This window comes from Oncorhynchus masou, chromosome 29, assembly GCF_036934945.1.
Source record: "Oncorhynchus masou masou isolate Uvic2021 chromosome 29, UVic_Omas_1.1, whole genome shotgun sequence".
In the NCBI taxonomy this organism is placed as follows: Eukaryota; Metazoa; Chordata; class Actinopteri; order Salmoniformes; family Salmonidae; genus Oncorhynchus; species Oncorhynchus masou.
The window spans coordinates 35,961,350-35,977,341 of NC_088240.1; the positions used below are offsets into that span (position 1 = coordinate 35,961,350).

Consider the following 15,992-nt stretch of genomic DNA (forward strand, 5'->3'; position numbering starts at 1 on the left):
ATCGGCACGTTTATCTTGTGTAAGTAGACAAGTTTCTCAAAGGTTGTAAATTTCAATTGATTTAGGACCTTAGTCAATATGTCACTATGGCACCATAGACAGGTTGGTTGTTTAGCAAAAAAACAGAAGTGTGCACAGATATGGAGCAAACAGAACGGGTTGGTTTAGATTGTTGACAACATGTAAACTATATTTAGTCTCCAATGTTTATTGAAAACATATAAGTTGCACAATGAACACTTGTTGTCTCTCAACTACATTGTTACAGTTGTTGGTTAGTAAGCAAGCACATTTTGTCATATTAGCATAGATGTGACATCAGTCAAAATACCTAAAAACAAGACAAGGTATCAAGAACAAGATAAAACTAGCTGAAATTAGCCACTTACTATTCCCCACATGGCAGTTTCTTGTCATTGTTGCTAGCCATCCAGAATCACAACAACACACGACCTTCTGCCACGTTGTACACATCGTTGTTGTGACGTTCTCATCTAATCTGTGTATATCGCTGCACAGCACTGGAATAATTAATGACATTACTATGAATGGAATAAGGATTTTCAGAGAACCTGGGGGTGTTCTCTTCTATAACAGAATCCCAGACCTCCACACGAACTTCAAGTCCTCAGACCTGATTGTTCACATAGAACAGTCATATTAACTGGTTGTCAAAACTAGTCGAGTGGCGCGGCCAAGGCATCATGTAACGCACCCTCTTCCAGAAGCTTGAGTTGGGCAGCGTCGAACCACGCCTTCCCTCCTGCCACATTAAGGGGGCACTCTTGCGGACCAGGTGCTGCAGGCCAGGGGAAAGGTGTGTGTAGCCACCCTCCCCCATGTCCCCCAGCTGGATGAGGATGACGCTCATCTCACTGTGGACCAGAGCCTGGTAGAGCCCCACCTGACAGTCATAGTCCTCCGCTGTGGTCAACGAAGACGAGTAGCCCCATTGGCCACATGACCCTTGACCTCCTGAGCCTGACAATGTGCTTGAGCTGGGGGTCAGGATGACAATCAGCCTCCTGCTCAGCCGTATGCAGTCCTCCACCAACTCCATGCGGTCTGGGGACAACAGAACAGAGAGGAGAGGGAGAAGTTAACTTTTGATGTTTATTACTGTTACATTTGCTTCTTAGAGGGTAGGACACAGTCTGAAAGAACCAACCTTCTCCAGGTAAGTCGTCTCTGCCGTGGATGAAGAGTCTAAAGCCACACTTCTGCTCCAGGACAGTGGGCAGAACGCTGCTCACAAAGTGATACACTTTCTCCTCCCTTTCCTTGTCTACGCCATCCATCTGGTAGACAACGTAAGCATCATAGACCTTCCCATCTGAAAACTCAGACAAAGAGGTTTCTGTCAAATCTCAGCAGGAAAGGAGTAGATTGTAGAGATTTGATTAAATTCTAGTTGAACTGAAATTGAGTTATTTTAATATAAATTTGCCCATTACTTCTACACTTGCAGTGGGACTGACCCCAGCCGGGACCTGTTGAGAAGGGCCTACTGCAGACAACTGCATTGCACAATCAGTGGGCCATGTATATGTAGTAATATGTTTATATGGTATCCAATACTATATAGATCATGTAGGCTGAATAAGCATTTCTGTACAATGAAAAATCTTTGAAATAGCATCATTACACTTCAGTGGGTGGCTAGATGTTCTTACCCTCAGATCGACCACAGCATTTGAAAACTCCACGGAAGAGAAGCGCCAGATCGATATCAAACACTTTGACAGCCACAGCAGCTAGCAAGACGAAGAGCAGTAGCACCACACATAGACCCATAAACATAAACCCTATTGGGGGGAGACAGGGAGAACACAACACCAAGAAAGTTACAGAGTTTGCATGTGTGATTTTGTGTGTTTTTGTGTGTCTGTGTGATGTTTGTTTAAGAGTGTGTGTACTTACCTCTTAGCTTGAGAGTAACCACTGCATAATTCCATTTCTGGTCGTTCATTGCAACACATGTGAACTTTGACTGGAGGTCCCTCATAGTCACTGTGTTTATGGTCAGGATAGCTGTGAAGATATTCCTCATTGAAGATACCTCCACCTCGCTACAGTAACACATACACACAAAACATTCACACAGCGAATTCTCAACAGTGAATCTGGGGTCTTGCTTTCAAGGAAATGTGGTAATTCTGTTACCTCGTTTTCAAAAACAAGTGTGTGTGTGCTTGTGTGTATGCATGAATCCATGTGTGTGTGTGTGCATGTGTGTACCTACCTGGTGGTGTTCACCGAGTAGCCTTGCTGCTGTGAGCCCACTTTCACTCCATTTATCTCCCAACGCACGTGACAGTTGTCTTCAATGTTCTGCCCACAAAACGCTTCACACCTCAACTTCTTAGTGGTGTCTATGAAGAACAAGAGATACTATGAAGACAGAGAGATATACAGGGCAAACCAAATCTAGCACAACACAAGTTTTTGAAAGTATTTGATCCAGGTGTGATCCCTACACAGGTCAGTGGTCTCTGTGCTTCCGTTTATAGGCAGGTTGATCTGAGGAGGATGCGAGGCAGAGGGAGCTGAAGGAGACAAAACACACAGTTTAGTTAGAAAGATACTTTTGGATACATTCAAAACGTTGTCACTGATGTTATTGATGATTGTTGCTGCCACAAAGACAACCAACATGTGATATGAGGGTTCCTGTTGCTTTTGATTCTGTTTGTTTGATATAAATGGAGCCTAATGTACCTAGTGTAGCCTAATAACCTGCTGTAATGTAGCCTAGAGTTTCCATGTTTGCTGACCCTGCTGCCATCTTGGATGAGGTTTCAGCAAAGCTAAAATCAAATAAATAAACTGCTGAGAGGATTGACAAAGCGGTCATCAAGTCACAACCTACATACCTTGGATCTTTAGTCTCCTGGATGCAGAAGTTTTGAGAACCGTCCCATTGTGCTCCCACGTGCACACACACGTATAGATGCCCTCGTCTGCTTTGGAGACGCCATACACCCACAGATTTCTCTCAGACTCGTTTGGAATGAGACTGAAATTCTAAAATTAAAGACAAACAATTTGATAAACGTCTTTGCTGAAATAGCAGTAACACTCCTGAATCCACTAATCAAGAGCCGGTGCCACCCTTAGGAGCTCTAGGACAGGAGTTGAGAACCAATGTTGTATAGTTTTACAGACTTGAGGTTTGTGTTAGCATTCTGGTCATGTTCAGTACCTTATACCAGGCTAAGCTTTCTCTTCCATCCTGGCATAGTTTTTCCACGGTGTCAGGACATGGAATAGCAATGTTGTCTGCTGACTCTGAGATATAGTTAAACAGGACTGAATGATCGAACGGTTGGGCTTTGACAACAATCACCTCTGTCACAAAAAATAGGCAGGTGCCTGCTGCATTTCTCCTGGAACATAAGCATATACAGTGTAACAGTTATCCAAAAGGTAACCAACAGGGTTCTAACTGGGGGCCAGCTTAAGAACCTTTTAGGCTGTTAGATGGCAAATGTTTTTTTCTAAGAGTCTATACTTTGAAAGATTCCTTACAAGCCAGAATGTTGAATACAATTGTATTACATGTTACCCTATCATCTCTCTGTGTGGTTGGTCCTTCAGTGGGTCAAATTGTGCAACAAAATATCCACAGGAAAGTATTATTTACCCAACTTTTTAGAGTGCCAGAACTGCCGTTGAAATTTCTATCACCTGGCACATGCTCAAAACCATGTAAACACCTGCAGAATTTCCGTCAGTATGCATGCATCATCGTGCATGTACTTCCATCTTGTACTTGGCCTGAGGTCAGGAGCAAACATATTTATTGCCACACACAGAGTTCTGCGTTTTGATGTCGGTAATAATAGTTTTCTGTGGATATTTTGTCTAAAATTTGAATCGGCAGAGTAAGTTCGAATAGAATTTTATTCAACGTTCATGCAAGACAAGGGACCCTAAGATTTGTTCTTTGTAAATGTGCATGCCTACCCTAGCCCTATGTACACATCCAGTTTCAACACTAACCCTAGACTCAACCCTCACCCTCCCAAACAGGGCTCCCTCGCTCTCAAGTACCAATGTAACCCCTAAACACACACACACACACACACACACACACACACACACACACACACACACACACACACACACACACACACACACACACACACACACACACACACACACACACACACACACACACACACACACACACACACACACACACAGTTGTTGTATTACCAGTAGGTGTAGTACTGATCAGAGTCGTTGATTAAAAGGGGGAGGAAGAAGAGCACCGGTCCATGATGATGCACACGCTCTTCCTCAGAGGACGGAAGCTCTTGGGTTCTGTTTCTGTACCAGGTAAACTCAGTCACGCTGGCCCAAACCAACTCACTCAGGTCATGGTAGGCTGGCAAACTAAGGGCCTCCCCCTCTGTCACAGTAGTTTGATACTTTTCACATAGTTGACATGGGGACTCTGACAAAACATGAACATACATTACCCGATTAAGTTGCATGTGAAGGAAAGGAGGTCTATTGTTCAAGGTACAATATATTCACTATGCCTTGTAATAATGGGATGTAGAAATGTGTGAAATCTGAAGATGCTGCTATACCTGTATAATGACCTATTGTAGTGGGGTTTAAGGACATTTCTCTCTGGGCAGAAATCCTAGTCAAACTGAGGAGCAGAAACACAAGACCACCATCCACCAACTACAAGAGAAGGGGAACAACAACAAAAAATGTTACCTTATTGTAAAGTCGGACAGGAACTATCATTTCACACAAGACCCTATAATAACACATCAGGACCATGCTTTACTTGTTCTTACAATACATGACATACTTATTTTCAAGAGGGAATAAAATACATATGCAGAAAACATTTTTAGGTTCAGAGTGAAGAATTACTGAAAGAGCATACCCTGAATGTGAAGGAGCACATTTTCTGCAAAACAGGAACTTGCGTCCACTGATAAGAAAGAACAAGAGTCATATATCTCATTCAATATCTTTTTAGGATATCCTGTTATTGATACTGCAGAAATGATGAAAACTAAAATGTTGACATAATGTGGATTACTGAAATGGCCATGTAACATATTAAGCTTGAATGAAGAAACCATGACATGCAACAAGATTATGGAAAATAACCTGTCTTTGCTTCAATTTTTTGTTCAAATCGCTTTGGTGCTATTTTCACAAGCATGTGGTAAATTTTCAAAACTCTTAGTACAAAACTCCAAACTGGTAACACTTTTAATGCAGAAAGTACTATATTCTTACACTGTTTTCACATTAGAAAATACACTTGCACTACCCAACAAAATGTGCTGAAAATCTTATTGTCATCATTTCTATACCATGTGCGATCAAAGGTGTGTTCATTGAACACATATTTCACAATAATTGATGCAAAATAGAAATATATTGTTCAGATATAATTACAGCTAGAAATGAATATTTTGCCCAAAATCCACCAAGTTTTAGTACAGGGAATAATTCATATTTATCCAGTAACCATTTAAAGCGTTTAAAACCAAGATATAGTCTCTATGCCAGGGTTCTCCCCAAATAAGAGAACGCTGAGCCACCTTGTTGACTTGGCTGCGTCACTATGTAATGATTTCAGAGCAAATTAAACTGATATTTAGTCATGAGTATATATTTGATTGCTCAATGACATTGTTGTGAATTTTGAAACAGGCTGTTTATAAATTCAGAGTGTTATCATGTTCCTCAATTAATTACGTCCATCAATGTCTGAGGACACCGGGAGATGTAGAAACCAGCCACTAGGGGCAACAGTGAGGGATGTTACCTTCAAGAAGGTTTCGGTTTTGCTAGGGTGTTGTGGATGGGCGTAAGCATCTGCTTCTGGTGTAAAAGGTTGCATATTTTGTTTTAAGCCTATCCCAAACCTTAACCATTCTGAGCTAATACCTACCCTTAATATTTTGGAGTTAATGACTAAACTCAACCTTAAACACTTCGAAATTTGACGTTTGGAACAACTTCGAAATTGGCGTATGAGGAACATGAATGAACGTCTAATACTTGTTGCAGCATTCAACGCATTTCAGCAGTACGCTATCAGCGCATTTCAGCAGTAGGCTATCAGCGCATTTCAGCAGTAGGCTATCAGCGCATTTCAGCAGTAGGCTATCTCAACACAGAGGGCACCCAGGAAGCGCAGAACACATCCCGAGTATAGCTTTGTTGAATCATAAAAACTTTGTAACAGTTGTCAAACAAAAGTCCAATGAGCAAAGTTGCTAAGCTTGCCTGATAACCTCCTTCAAAGAATGACAGAATACAGTGCATTATTCAGACCCCTTGACTTTTTCCACATTTTGTTACGTTACAGCCTTATTATAAAATGGATTCAATTGTTTTTCATACAATACTCACAACACCACAAAATGACAAAGCAAAAACTGTTTTTAGAAATGTTTGCAAAAGTTTGCAAAAACTTAAATATGAGTCTTATTGGGTATGACAGTATGACACCAAGCTTGGCACACCATTCTTCTCTGCAAACTCTCTCAAACTCTGTCAGGTGGAATGGGGTGCTTCACTGAACAGCTATTTTCAGGTCTCTCCAGAGATGTGTGGGTTCAAGTCCAGGCTCTGGCTGGACAACTCAAGGACATTCAGAGACTTGTCCCAATGCCACTCATGTGTTGTCTTGGCTGTGTGCTTACAGTCATTGTCCTGTTGGAAAGTGAACCTTTTGCCCCAGTCTGAGGTCCTGAGCGCTCTGGAACAGGTTTTCATCAAGGATCTCTCTGTCCTTTGCTCTGATCATCTTTCCCTTGATCCTGACTAGTCTCCCAGTCCCTCCCACTGAAAAACATCACCACAGCATGGTGCTGTCACCACCATACTTTGCCGTAGGGATGGTGCAAGGATTCTTCCACACGTGACGCTTGGCATTCAGGCCACCGAGTTCAATCTTGGTTTCATCAGACCAGATAATATTGTATCTTATGGTCTGAGAGTCTTTTAGGTGCCTTTTGGCAAACTCCAAGCGAGCTGTCCTGTGCCTTTTAATGAAGAGTGGCATCCGTCTGGCCACCCAAATGCCTGATTGGTGGAGTGCCCCAGAGATGGGTTGTCCTTCTAGAAGGTTCTCCCATCTCCACAGAGGAACTCTGGTGCTCTGTCAGAGTGACCTTTGGTTCTTGGTCACCTCCCTGACCAAGGTCCTTGTCCCCCAATTGCTCAGTTTGGCCAGGCAGCCAGCTCTAGGAAGAGTCTTGGTGGTTCCAGACTTCTTCCATTTAAGAATGATGGAGGCCAATGTGTTCTTGGGGACCTTCAATGCTGCAGAAATATTTTGGTGCCCTTCCCTAGATCTGTGCCTCGACACATTCCTGTCTCAGAGCTCTACAGACAATTTATTCGACCTCATGGCTTAGTTTTTGCTCTGACATGCATGAATAACTAGGGTGAAGAGTTAAAATAGTTGAAATATCAATCTATTTTAACGGAGACCAACTCTGTCTAAAAATATATCCATAGCCTATCTACTGTCATATTGTTTGATGATCACATGTTCTCTACCAAAGGTCTCATATGGGCAACAAATACGAGACAGTGCAGAGAAGCGTGGAAAATGTTATAGCTGTATTTTGACATGCATAGGCAAGTGACGTGATTTGATATTGCATCCTCCAGTAGGCTATATGGATTACAGAGTTAAGTTAGGAATTTTAATGTGAGAAAGAAGATTTTGGGTGTCAGTGGGATTGGGACTGGATAGGAAAATAGCCTTGGCTTTAGGTCAGGAGAAGATAGAATCTTACCTCATGCCTCTCTGAATTGTTAACAGACTATATGTCTGTGACAGAGGTGCCTATGTAACAAATTGTTTATGGGCCTATCACGTTTGTGACTGTCTGTGACAGTTCACAATGACAGCTCAAAGAGGCACATGTTATTTTATAGGCTATACAGTGGAGGTTTCCAGTGGGGTTTATTAACTGCATGTGGGTCGTGTGTGGAGTCCAGGAGTGTCAATTATGCTTGTGCTTTCAATTAATTTTTTATTTTATTTTATTTCACCTTTATTTAACCAGGTAGGCAAGTTGAGAACAAGTTCTCATTTACAATTGCGACCTGGCCAAGATAAAGCAAAGCAGTTCGACACATACAACGACACAGAGTTACACATGGAGTAAAACAAACATACAGTCAATAATACAGTATAAACAATCTATATACGATGTGAGCAAATGAGGTGAGATAAGGGAGGTAAAGGCAAAAGAAATGCCATGGTGGCAAAGTAAATACAATATAGCAAGTAAAGCACTGGAATGGTAGATTTGCAGTAGAATAATGTGCAAAGTAGAAATAAAAATAATGGGGTGCAAAGGAGCAAAATAAATACATAAATAAAATAAATACAGTAGGGAAAGAGGTAGTTGTTTGGGCTAAATTATAGGTGGGCTCTGTACAGGTGCAGGAATCTGTGAGCTGCTTAGAGCAAGTGAGGGAGATGTGTTTCCAGTTTCAGAGATTTTTGTAGTTTGTTCCAGGCATTGGCAGCAGAGAACTGGAAGGAGAGGTGGCCAAAGAAAGAATTGGTTTTGGGGGTGACTAGAGAGATATACCTGCTGGAGCGTGTGCTACAGGTGGGAGATGCTATGGTGACCAATGACGACTTAGTGTGTAAACACCCTAGGTTAAAGGCTTCAATGTGATAATCTGTTTGGAGAATTTGGCCAAAGGTTCTCATTGACAGAGTAACTATCCTTATTGTTCATGAACCTGGGGAGAAACCTTTTTTCATAGCGAATCCAAGATTATTGTCATTACATGCTACATCCATGGCCTGAAGGAGGGTGGCTCATGGGGATAGCAATCATATACCTACTACCTGTACTGCAATCCTGTATTGTATTCAACAATATTGTGTTGCACTTATATATTTAAAAATAATCATGGATTTATAAGAGGGAAACTCACTTCATCTTCCATCAATGTGTGGCACCAATTTGGGTGATGATGCACAGCAATAAGTTTGTGTCAGAATGCTCACCATACATTAACTAGCATTGTGGACAGGTGAGGCGTGATATACAGTGAGCTCCAAAAGTATTGGGACAGTGACACATTCCCTGCTGCTCTGGCTCTGCACTTCAGCACCCCAGAACCGAATCGATACAATGACCACCAGGCGAAAGTGCAGACTGTCAGCTCCAACCAGAGATCATTTCACTGTAAGGTTTACAGCTGTTGTATTCGGCGCATGTGACTTATAAAATTGGATTAGATTTGATTTGATCCACATCGGGTGTACAGCACCGTCTGTATGTAGTCTCCCCACCCCAGGGGAGCAAAAGCACTGGAACAAATTCACCCATACGTGCACTAAAGTAGTAAAATATTCAGCACCTGGACCCACATTCCCAGCATGCAACATGGTGGTCCTGTGTGGCTCAGATACTGAGAGCATGGCACTAGCAACAACAGAGTTGTGGGTTAGATTCTCACTGTGGTCACATACAAAGAATGTGTGGATTCATATTTGTCACTTTGCATAAAAGTGCCTGCTATGTAAATGGCATATATTACAATAGTACAGTACTGTACTGGCAATGACATTTTAGTAAAGCAGTGTGAAACCTTCCATTCATAAAGATCCCAGCAACTTAATTTTATAAACATGTTTACTGTTTAGGGGATGCATTTGTTACATTCAAATCAAATCAAATTTGTTTATATAGCCCTTCGTACATCAGCTGATATCCCAATCAGAGACAACGATAAACACCTGCCTCTGATTGAGAACAACTTCAGACAGCCATAGACTAACCTAGAAAACCCCACTAAGCTACAATCCCAATACCGGTGAAAAAACCCCAAGACAAAACACACCACATACAAAAACCCATGTCACACCCTGGCCTGACCAAATAGATAAAGAAAACACAAAATACTAAGACCAGGACGTGACAATGTATTGCAATGTGAAACATATTCTAGATGTAGCACTGATAAAGTTTGGTGAAAAGGTGTCTGTATTATTTTGACAAGCTTATTTTATACTTAGTCAATTGAAAATGTGGTTAGAATTTTGAAACAACTGCCTTTTAAATTATCTCTTTTGAGTTTTGTACATAGTGTTGTGAAAACTTACCACATTCGCATAGAAGTCATCTGACAAATAGCATATTTTACAATAGTTTTTCAAATGTTGTACTGCACTGCTGGTGCACTGTAGATGCTTGCTGATGAGACAAGCATGAACCATATTCTGATGACAATATATCAAACATTGGAACCTAAACATCCCATAAACAGCACAATTTCAACATAGATGCATACATTTCCACATAGTTCTTGTTGAAGCATACTCAGCTTTGCACAGAACAAAACACACTTAAAGTGAACTGTAATCTAATCAAATGAATTGCAAGCCTTACCTACGCAGCAATCCTCCCTCAGTCTAAAGTAGCATCAGAGTAGAATTTACACAGTAAGTGTATATCTGGAACTGGAATCTGCTAAATGTGAGCAAAATGAGCAGTGTAAACCTCTATTGTAGGCCGGAGTATGGGTAGTGCTTTCTAGCAGGTATTTGCATATTTCCATTAGGGAAAGCCTATTCTGTGACGTTAGCTTGTGCAATAACTCAATTCTCCCTTGCAGTCCTTCTTAACAATGCAAGTTTTTAAGACTTTGGCAAAGGGTAAAATCTACAAAACTTAGTCCACTCTGTTCGTATCAGATTCCGGTTTTGGGAACAGAAAATTTGGATTGAGGTCAAACGTTTCATCATTAAGACCATTAACATAATGTAGGTCAAATTCCATCTGACTCCATCTTCTCCCACTGGCGGCCACTGGGCTTCCTCCCATCACCATATTTGGTAGTGAGTGGAAACCCCAACCGGATGCTTCACACTTAAATATATATTTTATTTAATTATTATTTAACTAGGCAAGTCAGTTTTATTGCAATACTGACATTTGGTCATACTGTAATGGCAAAATTCATGTGTGTTATTTTTCATATAACATACACTCTTCTCTCTAATACGGGACCAGTATAATCTCCCTGAGCTAAGAATCTTCCTCCTGGGTAGGGATTGGCTGGAGAAGAGACAAACAGGAAACACCATCCTGGACAGGAGGGACGTGGAGATGTGTATGAGGAGAAAGCGTTTAATAGACGGCCGGCAGGTCACTGTAGAAGCCAGTATATCCATGTGTCAACCACGTCCCCATGCCTTCCTCATGGTCATCCCTTTGAACTCACGCAAAGGCAAGGAATGGACAGTAGAGGGCCCCCTCAAGCTTCTCAACCACATACTCTGGAGACACATGATGGTAGTGTTTACCCAATGTGAGAAACTCAGGGGACTGTCACTAGAGGAATACATAGTGAGACATAGGTTTCTCCAGGAGATGGTGGAGAAGTGTGGGTATAGGTACCATGCTTTAAACACTAGGGCCAACACATGGGGTGATGATGTCACTCAAGTCCCAGAGCTGCTGAGGAAGATAGATGAGATGGTGGCAGGAAACAGGGAGGGGAGTGAACGTGGTTACCTTGTCATGAATGAGAGGTTTTCGATGGAGACTGAGGTGAGGAGGAGGGCAGAGGAGGAGAGGGTGAACCTCAGATAGATGAATGTTCAGAGACATAGGGACACACTCAGATTTTGGCCAAAACCCTGGATAAATCTTGAACCCTAGAGGAACCAATACGGCACCGACCAGCAGTGTGACCTCTGCGGCCACAAATGGTACACGTGAGAGCCCCTCCTCCGGTCTCCCTGTGCGCAGTACCTCCTAACTCCATAGGCACCGGAGCGGTGGCGCTGGGAAAAGGAATCGACAGAGCCCTCTCTGGATGTCCGCTGGTGACCAGCAGGTCATCCAGCCGAATAGACATGTCCACCAGCTGGTCGAAGGTAAGTGTGGTATCCCTGCAGGCCAACTCCCGACGGACATCAACGTTAATGGTCGATGAGAGCCCGGTCGTTCCATCCCGCTCCAGCGGCCAATGTCCGAAATTCCAGTGAGAACTCCTGGGCGCTCCTCGTCTCCTGCCTTAAGTGGAACAAACGTTTCAACTGCCGCTCTACAACTGCCGCTCTATCTTCGGGAGGGTGGTCGAAGAATGCCCGGAAGCGGCGGGTGAAGTCTGTGAAGTCATCTCCCTATACAGCGTTGTCCCACTCCAGAGCTTTCCCTGAGAGGCACGAGACGAGGGCTGCCACCCTCACGCTTCCCGAGGGAGCTGGATAGATGGTGCTCAGGTAGAGGTCTGTAGCAGGAAGACCTGGCACCATCATACTCTCTGGGAAGGGCGAGACACATCCCACTGGAACCGGGTACAGGAGGGACGGTTAGTGAGGACTCCTGTTGTACTAGATGAGGTACTGGAGGACCTCCTTGTCTCTACCAGTGATCCATCATCTGAACTATGCGATCCTTAGCGATGCCGAGATGGTGAATCAAAGCCGTGTGCTCCTTGACATGCTCCTCGACTCTGCTACTATAGGTACCTGTCCCTGCTGACTCCATCATTGGTGTGGTATTCTGTCAGGTATGCGTAAGTGGCTGCAAGGGAGACAGGCAGGTATTTGGTAGCACACAGAGCCTTTTATTCAGGCGAACCATAAGCACATGGCACAATGAACACGAAATACAAAACGGGTATACATAACCAGACTAACGTACTCACACATCAAAACAGATAAACAATAGCACACAAAGACATGGGGGAAACAGAGGGTTAAATACACAACACATAATGAGGGATAATGACAACCAGGTGTGTGGGAATACGAGACAAAACAAATGGAAAATGAAAAATGGATCGGCGATGGCTAGAAGGCCGATGACGTCGACCGCCGAACACCGCCCGAACAAGAAGAGGCATCGACTTCGGCAGAAGTCGTGACAATAAAGGGCACACTCGCAATAAATATTGATATAGATTTTATTTCATTGACTCTTTCTGTAGAACATAACATTATACTATAATGTGTAATTATTCATGTTTTCTCATAGAAAAACATAGTGAAAGCTTAAAAGTCTGGGTCAGGGACAAGGGCAAAATAGTGAAATTGAGGTAAAAAATGCATCTGAAAAGTAGCTAAAATACTTGATAGAGAGGTGTTTAAAAAAGTATGGGGTGATTCCAGTGTGAACTTAACATACAAATATTGTTATGATTATTTTTTATATAAAATTCCCAAAATTGACCTGAGGACATGGAAGTGCCCGTAGTTGCAGAATCACCCGTATATAATTGTCCAATGAGTAGAGATAAACAATGTAACATGTTTTAAAAGCAAATGCAGTTGCAGTGCCTGAGCCTAGTGTCGTGTCTTTGGCTATGCCGGATTAAGTGAAATGACATGCTATTCTATAAAATAATTTATCTGTAATTAATATTACCTGATTGAGCTAATCACGTAAATGTAATTAACTAGAGAGTCGGGGCACCACAAAATAATATTTATAGAGCTGTTATCTTCCGAATAAATTCTTAAAGACCTAGTAATATTTTAGTAGTCAATATCAATAGTAGTCAATATTAATCGCCATCATAATTCAGTCTCATCTGAAAGTTGTAAATTCTTGGTTATCTGCACGAACCCTGGCTAACAAGTTGAATCAGCAATGCAAAATTGGGTTTAATCATTTATTTACTAAATACCTAACTAATCACACAGAATTACACATACACATAATTAAATCATAACTTGATTACAAATTACATCATAAAGGAAAACATCCCTAGCGGGCAGAACAGATATGACAGCTTGTTACACAAAAGAAAAGGGCTGGGTTTGAGTGAAAGAGCGGGATGACTGCGGAACAAAGGGTGAAGCTGTGCTATCGTAAATACAGTATCTTATGCATTCTAAATTACTGCCCATTTGGAAAAGGAAAATGCAAGAAATATTTACTTTGAGCTGCGCTTCGGTAGGTTGGTGGTAGATAGAAGGCCGTGTTGCCCAACCGAGTCCTTTGAAGAATGTCTCTGTTGGTAAATTGAATACGTTGTAGTAACGTTGTTGTATGGTAGACGGGATATTCTGTCTGTTGCTAACTCAACGGCTAGGAGGTATCACTTCTGTAGTGAATGAGAGTTCAAAGTTCATACCATTCGCAACCAAAGCTCATGCTGATGTTGGCTTCATTCTGTAGTTATTATCTGAACCATTCTGACATCAGACCGTCGTCCTCACATCCTTGGAACAGGAGGTTATATTGTCGTCAAGGCTTTATATAGGAAGGAAGAGGAGGGCGTGTTTGAAAAGTTTTATAGCCCATGTCCCTTCACAGGGCAGGCCACTGATTGAGCAGAGCACTACATTATGAAAACCCAAATCTCACATTTTAGAAGCTAAAATCACATTTCATCCCATCATGAATAATTTCATATTCAAACATTTAAATTGAACAACAATTCCATGTGAATCCGATAACTCTGATGTGTAGACTTTCCACTGTAGCGTTTATGTCATCTTATCATTGATGAGAATGTCTCAGATGACAACCGAACTGACATCATATTCATTAAGTACCACTGCATATGTTCAATTGGTCGGATTACCAGAATATAGTTCATTTCCCCCCACCTTCTGATGTTCCCAGAATCTCTGTGTTAACCAAGGTGTTTGCAAATGTAACATCAGTGGGGTAGAGAGAGGAAAAAGGGGGGAAGAGGTATTTATGACTGTCATAAACCTACCCCCAGGCCAACGTCATGACACTAGGGTGGCACTGTGCCGTACCATGAATAGCAATAAAATAAAATGAGAAAAAAATAATAATAAAAACTATTCCTTCCTGTGCAATTCAGGACTCATAAGTAGCTTTAGTAACTTCATGTTACTCATTGGTGGCAACTGATAATAAGGTCCTATTGATCCTCGTACCTCAACATATACCTTGGCATAATAAACCCATAAACATGTCAGTACTACCTCAGAGAGCACTCAACTACCCACAGTGCACCATTATGGATGAAGGGTTGGTGGATTGTGTCTGAATAGAAGACTGTAGTGGAGGGAGACATGAGGTGGGGAGGGAACCAATCAAACAATCACCCTAGCCTAAGCAAACTTGAATTAAGGCAAACATTACTACAGTCTAGAGCTGAAGAGCAGAATCAAATGTCCTTTCAGTATCAGTAATGAGGTTACAAGTGGACAGTAGTAAGTGCTGGGTTTCCATACACTAATGCCACTACCAACCCCATCACTGTTTTAGGAGAGAAGGGGATGGCAGTGAGACCAGCAGCTCTCAGCTTCGATCATTAGAACAACTCATTCATTCAGTAAGTACTGCATTTCAATTATAAAGGGTAGCTGGGGGTTATCATTGTCTGTTTTGACTGGAATTGGTGGTTAAGGTTATTATAAGAGGTCACACTGAGGGTGGTTTAGCATGTTTAAACCAGAGCAGAGATGGCAGGATTTTTAGTTTACTTTAGTTGATCAATTTGACCATTTAAAAAAAACAAGCACACATAAAACTTAAAAGCCGTACATCCACATGAAAAAAGTCATTGAGGATAACACACAATAAAGTCTGGGACTTATTTCCATTATGGTCCTCTTGAGACAAGATGGCTAGACAAGATCAAACACAGTATGGCAGTGATATAATAAAACAAAAACATAGAAGAAGAACATTATCTCATCATTCCAGTTACATCATAGGGGTTATTCATATGGGCACAGAAGATATCAAACATATTTTTGCTTTATTTTTTAAAGCTGCCGAGAGAGGACGTTGCTTTTATAGGCAGAGGCAACTCATTCCATTCTGAGGCTCCTGTATACAAGAAAGTACCTTTCCCAGCATTACTCCTGAACCTGTATTAGCACACATCAGCAACACCTGATCTGGTGCTGTGATTGTGTGCATCCCTAACACGAGGAAAGTAATCACTTAGATATCTGGGCGCAGGACCATAAATACTCCTGTAAACCAAACCTAGTCTAATCTGGGACATCCTAGCATTAACAGGCA

At 41.9% G+C, this 15,992-nt stretch overlaps 1 protein-coding gene across 1 annotated transcript; it reads right to left on the bottom strand.

Moving 5' to 3' along the window:
• Window positions 1-258: 258 nt before the first annotated feature.
• On the bottom strand, window positions 259-10,491 carry LOC135519420 (interleukin-1 receptor-like 1). The gene is made up of 12 exons (XM_064944634.1): window positions 10,416-10,491; window positions 4,910-4,957; window positions 4,599-4,698; window positions 4,219-4,459; window positions 3,203-3,386; window positions 2,874-3,024; window positions 2,478-2,546; window positions 2,243-2,372; window positions 1,921-2,069; window positions 1,674-1,805; window positions 1,169-1,333; window positions 259-1,065 (listed from the first exon to the last, which is right to left on the bottom strand). The coding sequence occupies exons 2-12, from the start codon at window positions 4,928-4,930 to the stop codon at window positions 656-658; spliced, it is 1,752 nt and encodes a 583-aa protein (XP_064800706.1). The 5' UTR covers window positions 4,931-4,957; window positions 10,416-10,491; the 3' UTR covers window positions 259-655.
• Window positions 10,492-15,992: the final 5,501 nt, after the last annotated feature.

What these genes read in the sequence shown, in the direction of transcription:
- LOC135519420 (XM_064944634.1), bottom strand. Translation starts at nt 4,930, where the DNA reads ATGTGCTCCTTCACATTCAGG. An exon ending in TACAATAGGTCATTATACAG is followed by an intron (nt 4,460 to 4,598) that starts GTATAGCAGCAT and finishes ATGTTTTGTCAG; the next exon opens with AGTCCCCATGTCAACTATGT. An exon ending in TACTCGGTGAACACCACCAG is followed by an intron (nt 2,070 to 2,242) that starts GTAGGTACACAC and finishes GTGTTACTGTAG; the next exon opens with CGAGGTGGAGGTATCTTCAA.